At 40.0% G+C, this 18,053-nt stretch overlaps 1 protein-coding gene across 1 annotated transcript in view; it reads right to left on the bottom strand.

The window, feature by feature from the left end:
• The window catches only part of IYD (iodotyrosine deiodinase), a 32,985-nt gene extending 15,534 nt beyond the window's left edge, over nt 1-17,451 (bottom strand). The window contains exon 1 of the mRNA XM_027858002.1: nt 17,122-17,451. Within this exon, the coding sequence (XP_027713803.1) occupies nt 17,122-17,296 (175 nt within the window). The 5' untranslated portion in view covers nt 17,297-17,451. The remainder of the gene's footprint in view (nt 1-17,121) is intronic.
• Between the last annotated feature and the right edge of the window lie 602 nt (nt 17,452-18,053).

Below are 18,053 nucleotides of genomic sequence, written 5' to 3' on the forward strand. Positions count from 1 at the left end.
CAAGTCACTTAAATTCTGTTTGCCTTAATCTGGAGGAGGAAATGGCGAACCACTCCAGTATCTTTGCCAAGAAAACTCCACAGACATTATGGTCCAAGAGTCACAAAGAGTCAAACACAACTGAACAACAACATACAAGCAGCAAGCAGAAGTCAGAATTTGAACCCAGGTCCTCTGACTCAAACCTAACACTGTCCCATACCTTTTCTTGCATGACTAGGACAAGGTAGTGCCAAAAGCTTGCAGTATTAGGAGTCACACATTACTAAGATATTCCCAAAGGGGAGAGTAAAGACAGAGAGTGGATTTATAGACGTTTTTGACTGACAAATTTGAGCCTTCCTCTGAAGTGATAGCTCACCTCTATATGGTGTTTTAGAGCTCATAAACTTGACATCAACCTGAGTTCATTTCCTTGACAAGAGGCAGGCTGGTATAGCGGCTACAGTGCTGGGCTACAAGTCAAGAGACCTAGATTCAAATCACAATGGGACGCTTATGAGCCGTGATTAAAGGCAAGTGGCTTAATCAGTCAAGAAGCATCGATGCTTCTGCTATGTGCCAGTCAATGTACTAAGCACTAGAGATACAAAGAAAGTCAAAAGACAAAACAAAACGAAAAACATGGTCCCTCACCTCAAAGAGCTCACATTCTCATAGTGAAGACAACACGCTAACGACGATGCACGTACAAGATATATGCTATGTAAATATAAGATAATCTCAGAGGTAGGCCTCAGTGGGGGAACCTGGAAAGGCCACCAGCAGAAAGTGGGATTTTAGGTGAGGTACGGTTGAAGAGGAAGAGCATTTCGGGAGGCAAAGGGGAAAGCAACCACTCCCAGAGCCCGTTTCCTTATTGTAAAGCAAGGATCAATAATGCTTGTATGACTGCCTTGGAGGTTTGCTGTGACAAAATCACTTTGCAAGCCTTAAAATTCAATGTAAATGTAAAACATTATCCCTGTTTTACAGATGAGGGAACAAGACTCACAGGGGTTAAGCTACTTGCCAACAGTCACACGGCTAGGTAAGTTTCCAAGGAAGGAAGTGAATCCTGGTCTCTGGTTTCAAGACCAATCCTCTTTCTATTTACTGCTCCTTGCTGCAACAACACTTTGGGTAGGGGCTGCCCACTTAAAGGCTGCCTACCCAGCACATTGCCTGGGGACTCATCATTGCTGCCTGGAGAATGGTGTTCAGGTTTAAAATAGCAATGCAACCGGGGCAAAGAAGGCAACTCCCAGGCAAAAACTGCAGGGCAGGGGGGAACCAAGACAAAAGGTGTCCCACTATTGGGCTCCTGAGAGCAACAAAGCTCAGCTCTATTCCGGGAGGAAAGCTCAGGAATTTCATTGTTTCCCAGTCTTCAGATCCCATTGGTTATGCCAATATGCCACTGGGATGGGGGGTCAGAGGTGGGAGAAATCATTAAGGTAGCAAAGACTATTCGATCCAAAGTCATTGTGCATAACCGTGCCTCTTTTTCCGTGTGATACCAGTCCTGTAGGTGTAAGCATGACAGTTTGCTTTTAATATAAAGAGCAAAGCTCCTTTCATCAAGGTTTTAATTCTAAGGAATCCTAACTTCTCTGTTTCCAGGGGTGATTGGTGTTCAACCACACCTACTCAAATGTTTCTCCTTCAGTAATTCAAGCATCCATGATTCCATTGATTTGGAATGTCCCATCCTGATCATTAGTCAGAATTAAGCTATTCTGGTTACGGTATTTTTCTCATTTTTTGGCATTTTCCCATTCCCCAGTTCTACTTTAAAGGTCTTATTGTGCTCTTGGAGTAATAAAGTACTTCTCCCCACTCCCATCTCCTTTATGGCAGCAACCTTTGACTAAGACAGAGGGACAATCTTCTTCCCTTCAAAGCTAGCAGCACAGATCTGGAACCAGAAAAGACTTCAGAAACCAACTAATACAGTTTCCTTCAATTTACAGATGAGAAAGCTGAGGTCAAGGGAAATTAAGTGACTTTCCCAAAATCACACATACAGCAAGCACCAAAGGCAGGATCTGAACCTGGATTCTCTGGCAATAAAGAGATTTCTATTTCAACTGCACCAAAAAAAGCCTATTTGTTGTTGTTCAGTCATTTTAGTCATGTCCATTTGGGGTTTTCTTTCCTTCCTTCTCCAGCTCATTTTACAGATGAGGAAAAACTGAGGCAATAGCACTTGGTATTCTCTAGCATTCTCCTGCCTAGATCAGATGAATTCAGTCATATTCAGGGTGAACAAAACCCAGCCCCTTCTAGTGCCCATGCACATATATACAAATGTACATATATACACATATACACATGTATAAACACACCACTCATATAGCATAATACTCACTAATCACACACAATGCATGCATGATACATACAGCAATACACTTGAAGTTCATACTCATTTCTTTGCCTCATTCTGCAGTCAAGTCCTAAGATAAGTTGCTGACTCCCTTTTCTCCCTCCTCATTTTTCTTTATTCCCTGTGCCTCCTGCACCAAGGCTCAAAAAGTACTTTATTTCACATTGTTGGATTGCACCTTGAGCTCGTCCCCCCTCCCATATTTGCACAGACATTGAGAACTTTTTTGACTCAGCCACAGCCTCTTAGTAAGCCTACAAGAGAAACAGCTCAGATCCTTGACCCTTTGCCTCAGAGGCTACTTTTCTGATTGCCTGAGACCTTGATTTCATTATTCTGAAGCCTCAGTTCTTCCCTCCCCTTCCCCCCCACCCCGGGCTGATCTGTCAAAGCCAGACTCCTCAACCTGGTATTCAAAAACTGCTACATTCTAGGTTCAGCCCAGATTTTCTGTCTTTATCTTGCCTGACATTCCTTCATATACTCTTTTATATCAAAGTGATTTATGAAGCTATCATATCCAACCCAAGCTTTCAATGCATCAATTCAACAAACATTAAGTACCTACTTTTTATAAGGGGCTATGCCTAGTTGCAGGGTTACAACTCTAAAACTGAATCTTCCTTCACTCAAGGAGGTTACATTCTATGGGGAGATACAACACAAACACAGAAAAGTAAACTGAGGCAACTTCAAGAAGGAGGAAGCACTCACTGGTGGGAAGCAGGAAAGACATCACATAGAAGATGGCACCTTGCCTCCTTTAGTGCAGAGTGTCAAAGCTATCTCTCTTAGTACCTAATAGATCGCAGTGCCTATAGTAAGCATTGAATAGCTATTGGCTGAATACTTTGCAGCCAAACTAAATTATTCACTCATTTTGGAATATGCCCTCTGCTTCGTCCTCCATATCTTTGTTCACATATTTCACTATACCTGGAATGTCCTCTTCTGCCATGTCTGCCTGTTGAAATTCTATCTAGACTTTGAGGTAATATGCACCACCAACTTCAACAGCTTCTCCTGAAGAAACTATAGATAGCATTATTGCATCTTAAAGAGCCAGTGAAATCTTGGAGTTTAAGTATACTCATCCTTCTTTGAGGAGTCTGTGAGGAAACTAAGTTTAATTGTTGTATAGGAGAAACTGTCAACTACAATTGCTGAAGAGAGGACAGAGAAAAAAGAAAAAAGTAATTTCCTAAGAGAGCTAGGTTTGAATCTTATCTTGCAAAGCAACATGAAACAAATTCTTGAGGAAAGATTTTAATTAGTATCCTGAGAAAACTAATTGGCGAAACTGTGCTTCCAGAATGGAGAAGTCAACAGTTACAGTAAAATTTAAAGATGATTTAGGCTATACTCTTAATCATCCCATCTGGCTTATTGTAAATATCTTCCTTTTATTATTGATTGCACTGTCAATAGATAGTATACCTATAGCTTTGATATTTATTTACACCTAGAAGATTAGAGAGGTTTACAGAGAGATAGAGAGATGAACAAAAGCTTATGGGAAAAGAGGCTTTACCAGTTTCTTAAATAAGTAGTATTTAATATACTGGGCTGGGAACCTAGTGCTAATTGAAAGAGAGATGTTGACATTTTAGTAACTTATAAGGAAATAGTAAAACACATTCCTTGAATGCCTTGAATCTGGGATAAGACTGAAGGAAAATGAGTTAGTAGCAGGTAGAAAAAGAGGAGATCACCTCTTTCCCTGCCCCCTACCATGCACACAAAAACAGAGGCTACACACGAGGATGATTGGCTTCAAAATGTTCTTTAGCTGAAAGATCTTGGGACTTGTGTCTAGGTGACCTAAGTTCAAATCACGGCCATGGCACTTTTTTCCTGTGTAATAATGGTAATTGCTTATTATTTCCTCATCTCTGAAATAGAGATAATAACACTTACACTGCTGCCCCACAGGTTTTGTATGAGAAAAACGCTTTGTAAGCTTAAAGCACCATAAAGACATGAATTATAATTAACTTCTCTGAGCCTCAATTTACTCATAACATCTCAGGAGCTCAGTTTTCTCATCTGGATAAGATAAAGTCTCTATCCGTTTTAAGTTCCAAGATCCTCTGATTATCCCCTTCCCTCAATCCTCATCTTTTTCTGGACTGGTGCCAACCATCAAGAGTGATGCTTATATGTGGCATCTTGAATCACACAGCAATTTCTATGGGGCCAACAGAGTCTCAAAGTCACCACATAACTGAGGATCTGGCTTAATAACTCATTCATTTTCCAGTGACACCCTACAATGCTATGCCTCAAATTCTTGTCAGGGCCTGTTTCCAGCTCTCCCTAGGGTGTCCTCTCCTTGTCACACTAATTATGCCATTTTAAGCAAATGAAAACAGAGGGGAAGAAGACAATCCTGTTTGAGGAAGGAACCCTTCCATCCTCTTTCAGCACACTCTTTCTTGGCCATGTTGTCCCTAGCTTTCTCAAGCCATCTTCTGGTCTGAGAAAACCAAAGGACTTAACACTAATTTAATTCATAAACTGTGCGAAAAGATTAACTAAATAAAAACATAAGATCATAGAAAGAGAGGTATGTAGGACCTTAGAAACTATCTAGAACTACCCCCCTCATTTTATAGATGAGGAATCTTAGTACCAAGATCACATAGGTAGTAAGGGCCCTCTGCTGTGGCACCCTACCCATGCCTTTGATACCTAGGTAGGATTCCATATTTTATGCTTCATAAAGTTTGGACTAAATGATCCCCAATGTCTCTTTAAAGTCTTCAATTCTATTGTGACTCCGCTGAACTTCTTACCTTCTTTATTAATTTACTTTTCCATTGTCCTGTACCTAGGGAACCAGCTAGCTAATCTGATAAAACTCATTGGGCTATTCGATCCATAGATCAAATGGATGCCAATAGCTTAAATGTTACTCCTACTAGGTATCATAGGTGACATTTAACAAGAGCTCTCATTGGCATAGGTTGTATAACTGTCCATGGAACGGTGACTTCAAGGATGTGGTTACTTCCTTTAATGGTATAGACCACAACCTCTCCATGCCTTTCATCCCTTCCATGCCTTTCTGTAAATACTTCACAAGGGATCCATCCAACATCCTGGAAGCCTTACTCTAGACCTCTTGAAATGTCATAGATACCAGTGGGATACTCAGTCTATCCAATGGTTATCCCTCATTCTCACCACAAGACTGACCCACTTCCGTTTTCATTTGATCGTCTCTCTGACGACATCCTTTACACCATTTCTCCTGCACAATTTCTCATTGGCAATGAGTTTCAGAATACATTCACTCAGAGTGCACTTCTCCATTGACCTTTGAGTGACCTGCAATTTTAATTCTTTGGAGATTGCAGTATTCTATCACTCATAACCATACATCACCACTGGAAGAATATTGATGTTAGAAAAATGATCCTTTGTTTCAAGAAGATTGAGATCATTAAAAGCCTGGCACAGTTTCCAAAAAGTAAGTCAACCCTGTCCAACTCTGAGCCCAGTTCATTGTCCATTCACAGTATTTATCCAACATACATGTACTGATGAACTATTTCTTTTTTTTTTTTAAGGCAATTGGGGTTGAGTGACTTGCCCAGGGTCACACAGCTAGTAAGTGGTCTGAGGCCAGATTTGAACTCAGGTCCTCCTAACTTCAGGGCCAGTGTTCTATCCACTGCACCACCTAGCTGCCCTGAAATTCTAGGTTTGTTTTTTTTTTGTTGTTGTTGTTGTTTTTGCTTTTTTTTTTTTGGTGAGGCAATCAGGTTAAGTGACTTGCCCAGGGTCACACAGCTAGTGTCAAGTGTCTGAGGTTAGATTTGAACTCAGGTCCTCCTGACTCCAAGGCTGGAGCTCTATCCACTGAGCCACCTAGCTGTCCCTGATGGACTATTTCTATGGGTTGACCACCCAACTATATATTATAGTCTGGGCAATAGGCATTCTTCATTCTCTTTATTTTTTCCTGAATGTATAGTTAGAGCAACCTCTTTGGAGTGATTTTGGATCTCAACTAGGAGGCTCTGCAATGTTCCGTGGCTTATTGCAATCAGCACAGTGCCATAAAGAGGAGAATCTAGGGGACATCAAATCTTGAGAATCCATCATCCATAGGAAATTCCTTCTTCCATTTGGACTTGGAGCTGAACATCTTTGGTGATAATAAGTAATATCTTTGGCAAAATTATCTCTCACTGTTTTATGGCTTGTTATATATTAATAATCAGAGTCATCTAACAAAATTATTCCTGTTGCTACAACTTTCAAGGAATTATATGGTTTTCATATACAGGAAACACTGGATGAGATTAAGGAAATGCTTTGCTATAATGGGTCAAATTTTTTTATCCTAGTCAACAAATTAGCACAGTGGGATTTTGTATTCACAAAAACACAAATACAATCAGTCATGTAACTATAAATGTATTATCTGCTGCAGAGTATCATTTGAAAAAGTCTATCTGTTCCCTTCTTCAAAACTTCACCATCAAATATTCCCAAATATTCCATTAATACATATTTAGATTGTCTTCAAAAAGATTTTGTAGTGATAGGAAAATAGTTACATGGAATCTCAATTAGTCAACAAGTATTTATTAAGCATTTTGCTATATGCCAGGTATTGTGCAGGGTTCTGGTGACACAAGGAAAAGCAAAACTGTTCCTGCCCTCAAGGAGTTTACATTCTATAGGGCAATAGGCAATATATAAATATAAAAAGAATTTTATGCAAAATAAACACAAAGTAATTTGGAGACCAAGGCACTAGCAACTAAGGGAATCAGGAAAGACTCATTTAGGGGGTGACATTTGACCTGAGCTTTGAAAAATCTTAAGGAGTCTAAGAGATGATGGAGTATATCCAAGCATGGGAGACAGCTTGCACAAGGGCACAGGGGTGAGAGATTATGAAATGGTATGCATGAAGAGCTGCAAAAAAGTCCAGTTTTGTTGGATTCAAGAGTATGTGAAGGAGAATAACACATTTTAAGGCTGGAAATCAGGCTATAAAGGACTTTAAATGCCAAAGAGAGGAGATGGTATTTGACCTGTGGTCAATAGGGAGCCACTGGAGTTTACCGAGCAGAGAGATTACCTGTTCAGACATTTACTTCAGGTATATCACTTTGGCACCTTGTTTGGAGGATGGTTTAGAGAAGGGATGCTGGAACTAGATTATGAAGGCCTTTAAATGGGAAACTGAAGAACTTGTATTTGATCCTAGAAGCAAATGGAAATTCACTGGAACTTTTGGGACAAGGTGTAAAATTGTTAGGCCTGTGCTTTAAGAATATCAGTTTGGCAGCTATATGGAAGATGGATTGGAGGGGAGCATCAGGGACACCAATTAGAATTCTATTACAATAGTCCAGGTGAGAGTTAATGAGAACATTAAATAGGGATAATGACTATGTGACTGGAGAGAAGGTCCAAGGAACGTTGGGGAGGTAGAATCAATAAGACCTGGCAACTGATTGGATATATGGGCTGAGAGAAAGTGAAGAGTTAAAAATCCCTCTGAGGACAAGAATCTGCATTAACAGACTGAAAGTGGTTCCTTCTGCAGGAATAGGGAATTTTGGAGGAAAAGTGAGTTTTGAGGGAAAAGATAATGAGTTCTGTTTGAGGCATGTTATATTTGAGATGCCTATGAGACATCATAGAAAATGTCCAATAGGCAATTGGAGATAGATAACTGGAGCTCAAGAGACAGACTACGGCTAAATATACAGATCTGGGAGTCCTCCAAATAGAGATGACAACAGAACCCACCAGAGCTATATCTAGAGATAGCACAGAGAGAGAATAAAAAGGGGCCCAGGACTGGGCTTTGGAATAAACTCACCTCTAGAATGCAGGAATGAAAGCAAAGAAACCAGTAGGAGAGAGGTGACAGAGAGCATTCCAGGTATGGAGCATAGCCATGGTACAGACTCAGGAGATGGAGTGTTGGTAGGTATTGCCTGGATCATAAAGCACATGGAGGGAAGTAAAGTGTAAGAAAACTGGAAAGATAGGAATGGGACATATTATGAAGGATTTTAAAGACCAAAAAGATCATCTTATATTTGATCCTGGAGGTGATAGGGAGCTGGTGGAATTTGAGTGGTGGGTGGGGTGACATGTTTAGATCTTGCTTTAGGAAGTTAATTTTGGCAGCTGAGTAGAGGATATAGTGGAATGGAGAAACACTAGAGGGAAGGAGACCATCCAGAAGAAAGGCTACTGTAATAGTCCAGACAAGAGGCAATGAGAGCCTGAATCAAAGTGATGACTGTGTAAGTGGAAAGAAAGGGATCATATGAGAAATGTTGTAAAAATCCAAAGGATTCTGGGAAAAAAGAACCCCCACTATATCACACCCAACAGATCCAAAGTTTGTTCAATATGTCCAATAAAAGGAATCCTAAGGCAGTCCATTCCACTTTGAGAGAGCTTTGCTAGGCAAGTTTCCCTGATGTCAAGCCTAAATTGTCTTTGAAAATTCCACCCATTGCTTCTGGTTCTACCCACTAGGGCCACATAGAACAAATCAAGTACCACTGACAGTCCTTCAAATATTTGAACATAGCTTTCATGTCCTCCCATGAGGCTTCTCTCCTCTAGGCTAAAACATCCTCAGTTCTTTCCACCTATGCCCATATAGCAAGGACTCATGGATCTTCATAATCCTGTTTGCCTGTGGAAAAATCTCTATTTTGTCAATGTTCTTCCTTAATTCTGGCACTCAGAACCAGGAATGACCAGAGTTGGAGTCTGTGAAAATATCCTATCTTTTATCCATTTTCTATTATTCAAGACTATTGTTAAAATAGGTCAAGTAGGAGTTGGCTCATTTGTTTTCCATATTTTTTTTAAAATTTTCTTTCTTCCACTTTGCTCTTGATTTTGACCTTTCTTCAAGCTAATCACCACTCTGACTTTTCACAGATGGCTGAATTGGAAATAGTTCCCACATCAGTAAACAATCATTCCTGTTGACTAATTTCACTTTTATAAAGGCATTTAATACTCACCATATCAGCACCTCTGTCTGACTTTCTTCTTGAGGAAGATATGTGTGATGTATAATCACGAATCTTATACATATTCTGTAAGCCTTTGGTATCTCCTGTTTCTTACTTCTAAACTGTGTTTCTTAACATATTTTTAACATCCTCTGCTATGCTCATTTTGATATTGAAGGGGCTAAGTATTAAAGTGCATCTTAATTCTATTTGGAGGCCTGTTAAGTTCATTGCAGAATTTCTACATCCCTGCCCCATCTTCTGCAACAGATGTTGGTGCAGAAGCTGCAGTTATTTCATGGTAGTCTTTTTGCAGATGTTCTTCATAAGCATTGAACATGCAATGGCCAAGAGTCCTAATAATGTGATATTTCTTATCCCCTTTGAATGCACTGGAAAACCAACACTCACAACTCCTTTATTTGCTTCTCCAAAGAGAACCTGTGAGCCATATTTCCATTTAGCTGCAATATCCTTCTGTTTTCACTTAAGAATGTCAAGATAGATATAATTCAGTTTCTCCAATAGTGTGCCAACTTGTTGATCACTGGTCAAGGATCTCCCACTTCAAGTACCAACATGTAAGGTAATATTTATAGATGTCCTGAAACTGTGTGAATCTTTAGTACCCTTGCTCTCTGTTTTAACCACCCTGCCAGAATCACTGTGGGAATAGGAGCACATACAAGACTTAAGGCCATTTTGTGCTTTTCTTTGTTTCACTGGTTGCCATAGGCAAAGAATTGATCATCAAGTCTCTAACATCCTGATTCTGAGTATCTTTGTACTTACTGTTTTGCGTTGTTATTTAGCTTTAGCCAGTATGATCATATTCTAAGACTTTCCATCATGGTAGAGCCTGCCAAACACTATGCTTACCTGCCGCAAGCTTAGAGAACACAGGATCACCTCCATACCACGATGAAACATAATGATGCATCAAAGTGGAACTTTGTTGAGGATATGTATATCCATGTGTGTATCTATCTATGCATCTATCTACCTATATACATTGATACAGGAATATATATATATATATATTTCTCCCAGACTTATGATCTCACTGGTACAGGCAGTTCTCAATGAGGAACTTCCTGCATCAATGCAGATTGGCACCTTCTTTGAAACTTTTAATCTTAGAAAATTTCCCAGAACACTGAAAGATTAAGTGAGTTGCTCAGGATCATATCACCCAGATATGTCAGAGTTGGGAGCTGAATCCAGTAAATTGCTTTCTATACACTATGTCATATTTTTCCTTATATATGTGTATATATGAATATGTGTATATATGTATATATTCTGATAGATATACTATTATATCAAATAAGACCAAAAAAGGCATTTATTAAGCACCTATGACGCGCCAGGCACTGTGCTAAGCACTGGGGATACAAAGAAAGGCAAAAAACAAACCCTACTCTTAAGGAGCTCACAGTCTAATGGGGAAGACAAGCAGACTACCACCTGCCAACAAGCTATATACAGAACACATTAGAGATAACCTTAGAGGGAAGGCCCTAGCACTAAGAGGGATCAGGAGCATTTTCTTGTAGAAGATGGGATTTTAGCTGGAACTTGAGGGAAACCAGAAGGTAGAGATGAGAAGAGAGACAAATCCAGGCATGTGGAATAGCCAGTGAAAACACACAATATGGAGATGGGGTATTATATTTAAAGAACAACAAGGAGGCTGATATTGCTGTATCAATGAGTACATAGAAGAGAGGAATATGTAAGTACCCTGGAGAGGTAGGAAGGGGCCATGTTGGGCTTTAAAGGGGCTTTAAAAGTCAAAGAGAGGATTTTATACATGATCCTTAAGCTGAAAGGGAGTTGAATGGCAGAGGAGCAAGGGAAGGGGTGATACAGACAGCTTGTGCTTCAGGAAAATCACTTTGGCGGCTGAGTGGAAGATTGACTGGATTGAGATTTGAGGTGGAGAGAGCCACTGAAAGGTTATGCAATAGTCCAGGTGAGAGGTGATTAGGGTCTGACCCAGGATAGCGGCAGTATCAGAGAAGAGAAGGGGACATATTGAAGAGATGTTGCAAAGGTAAAATCAAAAAGACTTGGCAACTGAATGTATATGGAGTATGACAAAGAGTCAGGAGTTGAAGATGGCACCTAGATTATGAGCCTGGGTGACTGGGAAGATGGTAGTGCTCTCCATAGTAACAGGGACGTTTGGAAGAGGGGAAGGTTTGGGAGAAAAGGTAATGAGTTTTCTAGACCAATGATAAAAAATATTTTATACAACAGGAAAGAAGGTCCTTAAAGCTGCCTCCTTTACCCTAAATCATTCCACAGAGATATGCCTCACCCATCTCAGTCTATTTATTCTAAGTCAGTCTTCATCGTGATACAATCAGCATTGGTACAGGGTAGAAAATCACCTAATACTGACATATCCTGTAAATGTAAAGTTGCATATGAACTAGGAATCTTTAGGCTATCCAATATTGCCTACATTTCTAGGGCACAAAGGTACCAGAGAATATCCAGGAGATCTGTAGTAGCACTGCTCTCAAAGCTTGTTCTAACCACCTTCTCTTAAATAAAGTTTAGTTATATAGGAATCAGTGGCTATCTGATCATTTGTGGCCCTGAGGACTAGAGCTTTCCACTTCACTACATCCTTCTAATTACAAGCATTGGGAAGCTATAAATGAGAGGCAGTGTGGCTCAGTGGAAAGATCAATGAACTAAGATTACAAAGACATTGATTTCAAGTCCTGGTTTTCCCACTTATCACATACATGACCCTGGGCAAATCACTTAAATCTCAAAAAGCCTGAAATTCTTTATCTGTAAAATATGAATAATAATATTTGTTCTTGAGTGCTGACGATCAAAGTGGTGAGGAGATAATGTGTATGAAAGTGCTTAGCAAAAATTATACCCACAGAAGTCAGCTATAGTAAATGGTTAAATGCTAACTTTCCCACCAACTATTTTGTAACTCGATAAAAGTAATTTTGAAATTAACTATGATTATTTGGTTGTCTTTTAAAATTTTCTGGTTCCTAACTCACAGTTCTCAGCTGCCAAACAGTCTCATGTAAATAAAATGAACTAGAGACTTCAGTGGACTTGGAAACCTAATGATCACTTCAGTCAAGACTGGAGGAGTTGAGGTGGTGGGGCTGGGAGGCAAAGTTCATTCATTCCCATGGAAACAATGAGAACTCTGTGAGGGGGATTGTGAAACTTCTGACGTTCAAAACAAACATGCCTTTGGCTGTTGAGACTATTCAGTTTAGACTGCCAGGTGATGAGAGAGGTGGGGCCTATGGAGGGTGGGAGAAAGAGAGACAGGGTTGTGGGGGAGAGAGAGAGAGAGACAGAGACAGAGACAGAGAGACAGAGACAAAGACAAGAGGAGACAGACACTGACAAAATTAGAGAAAGAGATAGAAAGAGACCATAGAGAGAGTCAGAGAGAGGAGGCAAAAATGTTCTGTAAAAATGGTTGAAAGTGTAAAGAGCCAGGAAAAAGACAAGGGTCCAGGAGAAAACTAATCGACACTGAAGGAAGCATAAATTACCTCATGGATGAATTTTTCCCTACCTTAGTTTCATTCTTAATCCCCAAAGTAAATCTCTCTACCTGCCTGGCCCTCCCTCCTTACTATTTCCTCAGCCATCCCACAGAAACAAGTGTTTGTAAATCCAATGAGCTTTTCTTTTCTTTTATTACCCTTAACCACTTTTCAGTTTTTGATACCATTGATCAGTTTTTTAAAGTTTCAATAGAGGAAGCTTCTTCTGTCCACTAAAATTGAATGGGGAACTGCAAACCCACTGAGTCCATAGTGTGATGCTTCAGTCAAAGAAACATGTAATTTTGGGCTCCATTAAGAGAATCATAATGTCTAGGGTTGGAGAACTGGTGGTCCTGCTGTCCTATGCCCTAGCCAGACTGAATCTGAAGTACTGGGCTGAGCCCTTGGTGCCAAATCTTAGGAAGGATCTTCATAGGCTGGAAAGTATTCAAAGGAGGGTGACTGGTGTGCTGAAGGGCCTTGAGTTCACGTGGTATAAGATACAAGATACATTTTTTAGGAGGAGAGAGACATCATTGAGGAGGTAGTATTTAAACTGCACTGGGAAAGAAGCTAGGTATTCCAAGAGGCAGTGGTGAGCAGGGAATGAATCCTAGGCACAAAGGAGAGCCTGTGCAAAGGTACGAAGACAGAAGAATATAATGGGTAAGGAAGAGCAAGAACACAAGCTTATCTGCACCATAGAGTGCAGAAATCAGGCTGGAAAAGTAGATGTGTAGCTAGACTGGAAAGGATAATTAAGGAAGAGAACAGAACAGGGAACTAGTCCCATTTGACTGCAACATGCTGTAATATACATAGTGCTCTTGGGAGCCATAATGTGTAAAGTCATAAATGCAAGGCTAAAAAGTTTATATTTTGTTCTCAAGGCAATAGGGAGCCATCGAAGGTTTTCACAAAGACAAATGACATGGTCAGATCTGCTCCCTCTTTAGGCTTCATTACATACAGGCTCTGCCTTTGCACTGGTTTGTGTACTCCCATCCTTCCTCAGTTTAGTAGACTGTCATTGAGAGTTGCTGTGATCAAAAAGTCATCATACTATAACCAACCTGGTGATGAACTTAGCTAGACTAATGTTTTTGGAAAAAAGACTTGGAGTCTTTCATTGAACTTGTATTCAAAGTCTTTCCTGCCTGATAGGACACACCAAACTCCTTCACACCTCTAAGAGGCCTCCAGGTAGGAGTTAAGTTGGGCAGCTACATCAAGAGTAGATTGGGGAGAGAAGAGGCTGAAGGCAAAGAGAATGAAAGACTATGATAAATAGGCAAGAGGTGACAAAGGCTTAAACTAAGATGGAGACGTAGTGGGAAGGAGGGGTGAGGGACATGGAGAAATCATGGAGTTAGGAACGTATGGATGGTAAGGGTGGAAGCGAGAGGTAAGAGTCAAAGATGACTGAGATTCTGAGTCCGAGTAATCTGGACCTTCAATAGAAACTGGAGAGTTTGGCAGAGGCACAGTGTTGTTGGACAAAATGAGTTCAGTTTTATATATGCTGAGTTTGAGATGCTAATAGGATATCAGCATGCAAATAACTAATGACCGTTTTTAAATGTGGGACTGAAATTCAGGGAAAGAAAAGAGGAAGAGCATAGCTAGGTGGTTTCAGTGGATAGAGTGCCCGGCCTGGAGTCAAGAATATTCATCTCCTTGAATTCAAATTTGGCTTCTGACACTTACTAGCTATGTGACCCTAGACAAGTCACTTAACCCTGTTTGCCTCAGTTTTCTCATCTGTAAAATGAGCTGGAAAAAGAAATGGCAAACCAGTCTGGTATCTTTGCCAAGAAAACTCCAAATGGGGTCACAAAGAGTTGGACACAACTGAAACGACTGAACAACAACAAAATAGGAAGATACATAGATTTGGGAGTTGTATACAAAAGACCATTGAAACCATGGACATGGTCCAGATTGCCAGGGGAGAGAACATAGAGATAGGAGAAAAGAGAGCTAAGGACAGGGACTTTTGAGAGAATTCACTCATTTTCCTCTTCTGGTCCCTCAACTTGGGTAGTTTTCTTTTTAAGCTTTATCTTTAATCCTTTACTTTTTTTTTTTTTTTACTCTCCTCTCATGGTTTCAACTTCATCTCCAAGGAGATGACTCTCAACTCATCATCTCTAGTCCTATTCTCTCATCTGTTCTCTGATCCAAAATTTCAACTACCTTCAAGGCATATATACTTATATATCTCATTCTTCCAGTTACCCTGGTTCACAAGACAGGAGTCATCTTATACTCTTGATTCTCACTTATGCCTCTACAATCTTATTGATTCTTCCTCTCATCCCCCTCCTCTCCATTTATACAGACACCACCCTAGTTCAGGCCCTGATTATCTTTCTCTAATGCATCTTAATTGTACAACCTACAGCTAGTCTCTTCTCTCTCCAACCCATTCCCTACAAATTGGCATTACTAAAATTCAGATCATATCATGTCACTCTCCTCTTCCAGTGTTTTCCTATTGCCTCCTGGATAAAATACAAACTCTTTTGTTTGGCATTTGAATGCCAAATTTTTCCAATCTGGCTTCTCAGGCCATTACTCATCCTCACTTATTTTGGTTGTTCAATCTTTTTTTAGTCGTGTCTGTTTCTTCATGACTCCATTTGGAGTTTTCTTGGCAAAGATACTGCAATGTTTTGCCATTTCCTTCTCCAGCTCATTTTACAGATGAGGAAACTGAGGCAAACAAGGTTAAGTGACTTGCCCAGGGTCACACAGGTAATAAGTGTCTGAAGCCAGATTTGAACTCAGGAAGAGGAGTTTTCCTGACTCCAGGTCCCACACTCTATCCACTGCGCCACCCAGTTGCTCTACTCATGGACTTTACCTTCTAGTTAAATTGGTCTCTTTGCTGCTCCATGTATACAATATCCCATCACCTTCCTCCATACCTTATTACTGTTTCTCTTCATACCTCTCACTCTTGAAAGACCTACTTCCCTTCAAGGCTCAGTTCAAGTCTCACTTCCTTCAAGAAATTGTTTCGGATCCCCCCTCTCCAGCCTTAACACTCTCCACTTCCCAAAATTGCTTTATAGTGATTCTGTAATATGCCCTTTAAACTCATTTGCAGCCATGTTGCATCCATCTAGGAGAATTTAAGCTCCTTGAGTTAAAAGACTGCCTCATGCTTGTATTTGCATCCCTTGTACAGTGACGGACACATGGTAGGTGCTTAATAAAGACTTGTAAATTGACTGTTTACCACTCCAAACTCAACAAGTTTGAACTTATCATACTTTCTCCTGAATTATATCTCCTTCCCAACTATAGGGCCTACTGGGGAGGAGAAGTAGAGCCAGCAGGAATAGGGATATCTGTTTATAGGAAGAACAAACCTACTGATACACACACGGTCTATCCTGACTGTACATGATCTTAGATTTAGGTATAAATCTGGAAGAAATCTTAGAGATTTCAATTCTTACTCATGCCACCACATGCAATAAGATGCTAAGTCTTATTGATTTTTCCTGTCATCCCCCTCCTCTCTATTTATGCAGATACCACCCTAGTCAGACCCTGATTATCTTTCTCCAATGTATCCTAATTGTACACCCTACAGCTCCTCTCTTCTCTCTCCAATCCATTCCCTAGAAACTGACAATACTAAAACTAAGATCTGATCATGTTGCTCGCCTCTCCCACTTCCCCCTCACCCTACAGATGAGGAAACAGTCCTAGCAAAGTTAATTGACCTGCCCAAAGTTGAGAGCAGCCAGGTGGTGCAGTGGGTAGAGTGCTGGGCCTGGAGTCAGGAAGATTCATCTTCTTGAGTTCAAAACTGGTCACAGATACCTACTAGCTGGGTGATCCAAGACAATTCACTTAACCCTGTTTGTTTCAGTTCCTCATCGGTAAAACAAGCTGAAGAAGGAAATGTCAAACCAGTCGAGTATCTTTGCCAAGAAAACCCCAAAATGGGATCACAAACAGTCAGACACAGCTGAAATGACTGAACAATAACCAAGATCAAACAATTGGTAAACGACAGTGCTCGGAGGCCAACCTAGGTCCTTTGACTCCAATAAAAAAATTGCTTGAAATTCATTTGAACAAGAAAGAAAACTAATTAATTTCTATTAATTTGTGTCATCAACATAGATCAATATGATTAAAACTGCTAAATGCTAAAGTTAAGCAATATTCCTGTTTTCTTTACCTTCTGTTTGGTGGTTCTCCGTGCTGTCTTTTAAATCTTCATCTACCCACGGATGGTACTCTGGCTTGGTTTTAGACTCATCATCTGTTTTCTTGCCAGGGCGTTCACTTTTGAAGATCCACCCAAGCAAGACTAAGATAAACGCTATCGAGACTGGAGTCAGGAAGAAAGACATGACTCTGAGGCTTGGCCCAGAACAGTACCCAGCTCTCCGCCCTCCACTGCTCCCTTTAAATGACAGTGGTAAGAATAGGAATGGAGGGAGAGAGGGAGAAGGAGGAGGGAGAAAAGCACAGGCAAAAATATGCCCAAGTGAGTAAGTGAGTATAACAGGTTTCAGAACTTTCAAGGTCTGTCCCCTAAGTGCAAAGATCACTGGTGTGTGCTTGTGAGTGTGTGTGTGTGTGTATACACACTCATAGTCTTATTTAAACTTTTGCTGTTGCTCAGCAATAAACAGGTAGCATATTATTGCCAAGATCTGAGCAAGCATTTTTACTGCACTGGAATTTGACAGGAGTAAAAGAAAGCATTTAATTTTCTTTATAAGCATATACATTTCCCTCTGGGGTTTTGTGTTTTGTTCAATTGTTTTTTTTTTAAAAACAAGTTTTAACTAACCCTTGGAAACAGTAAATACACCCTCCTATAATTGATACCAGATGATATTTTTTTTATTTTGTTTTCACAGATAAACCACAGTGTGGCAAAGAAGCTAACAAGATAGTGAGATTAATTAGCTAACTAACACCTTTAAATAGTACTTCTACATGGGCAGGTCATAGAAAATTCAATTAAATTGAAGAAATATTTATTTTTTTAATTTCTTTTTTAATTAACAAAAATTTATTTTCTCTGTTTCCTGTATCCCCTCAGTGACAATGAACAAAAAGAAGGAAGAAAGAAAAGAAAATAAAAACAAAACCCTTGTA

The sequence above is a fragment of the Vombatus ursinus genome, unplaced genomic scaffold (assembly GCF_900497805.2).
Source record: "Vombatus ursinus unplaced genomic scaffold, bare-nosed wombat genome assembly UNPS02012602.1, whole genome shotgun sequence".
In the NCBI taxonomy this organism is placed as follows: Eukaryota; Metazoa; Chordata; class Mammalia; order Diprotodontia; family Vombatidae; genus Vombatus; species Vombatus ursinus.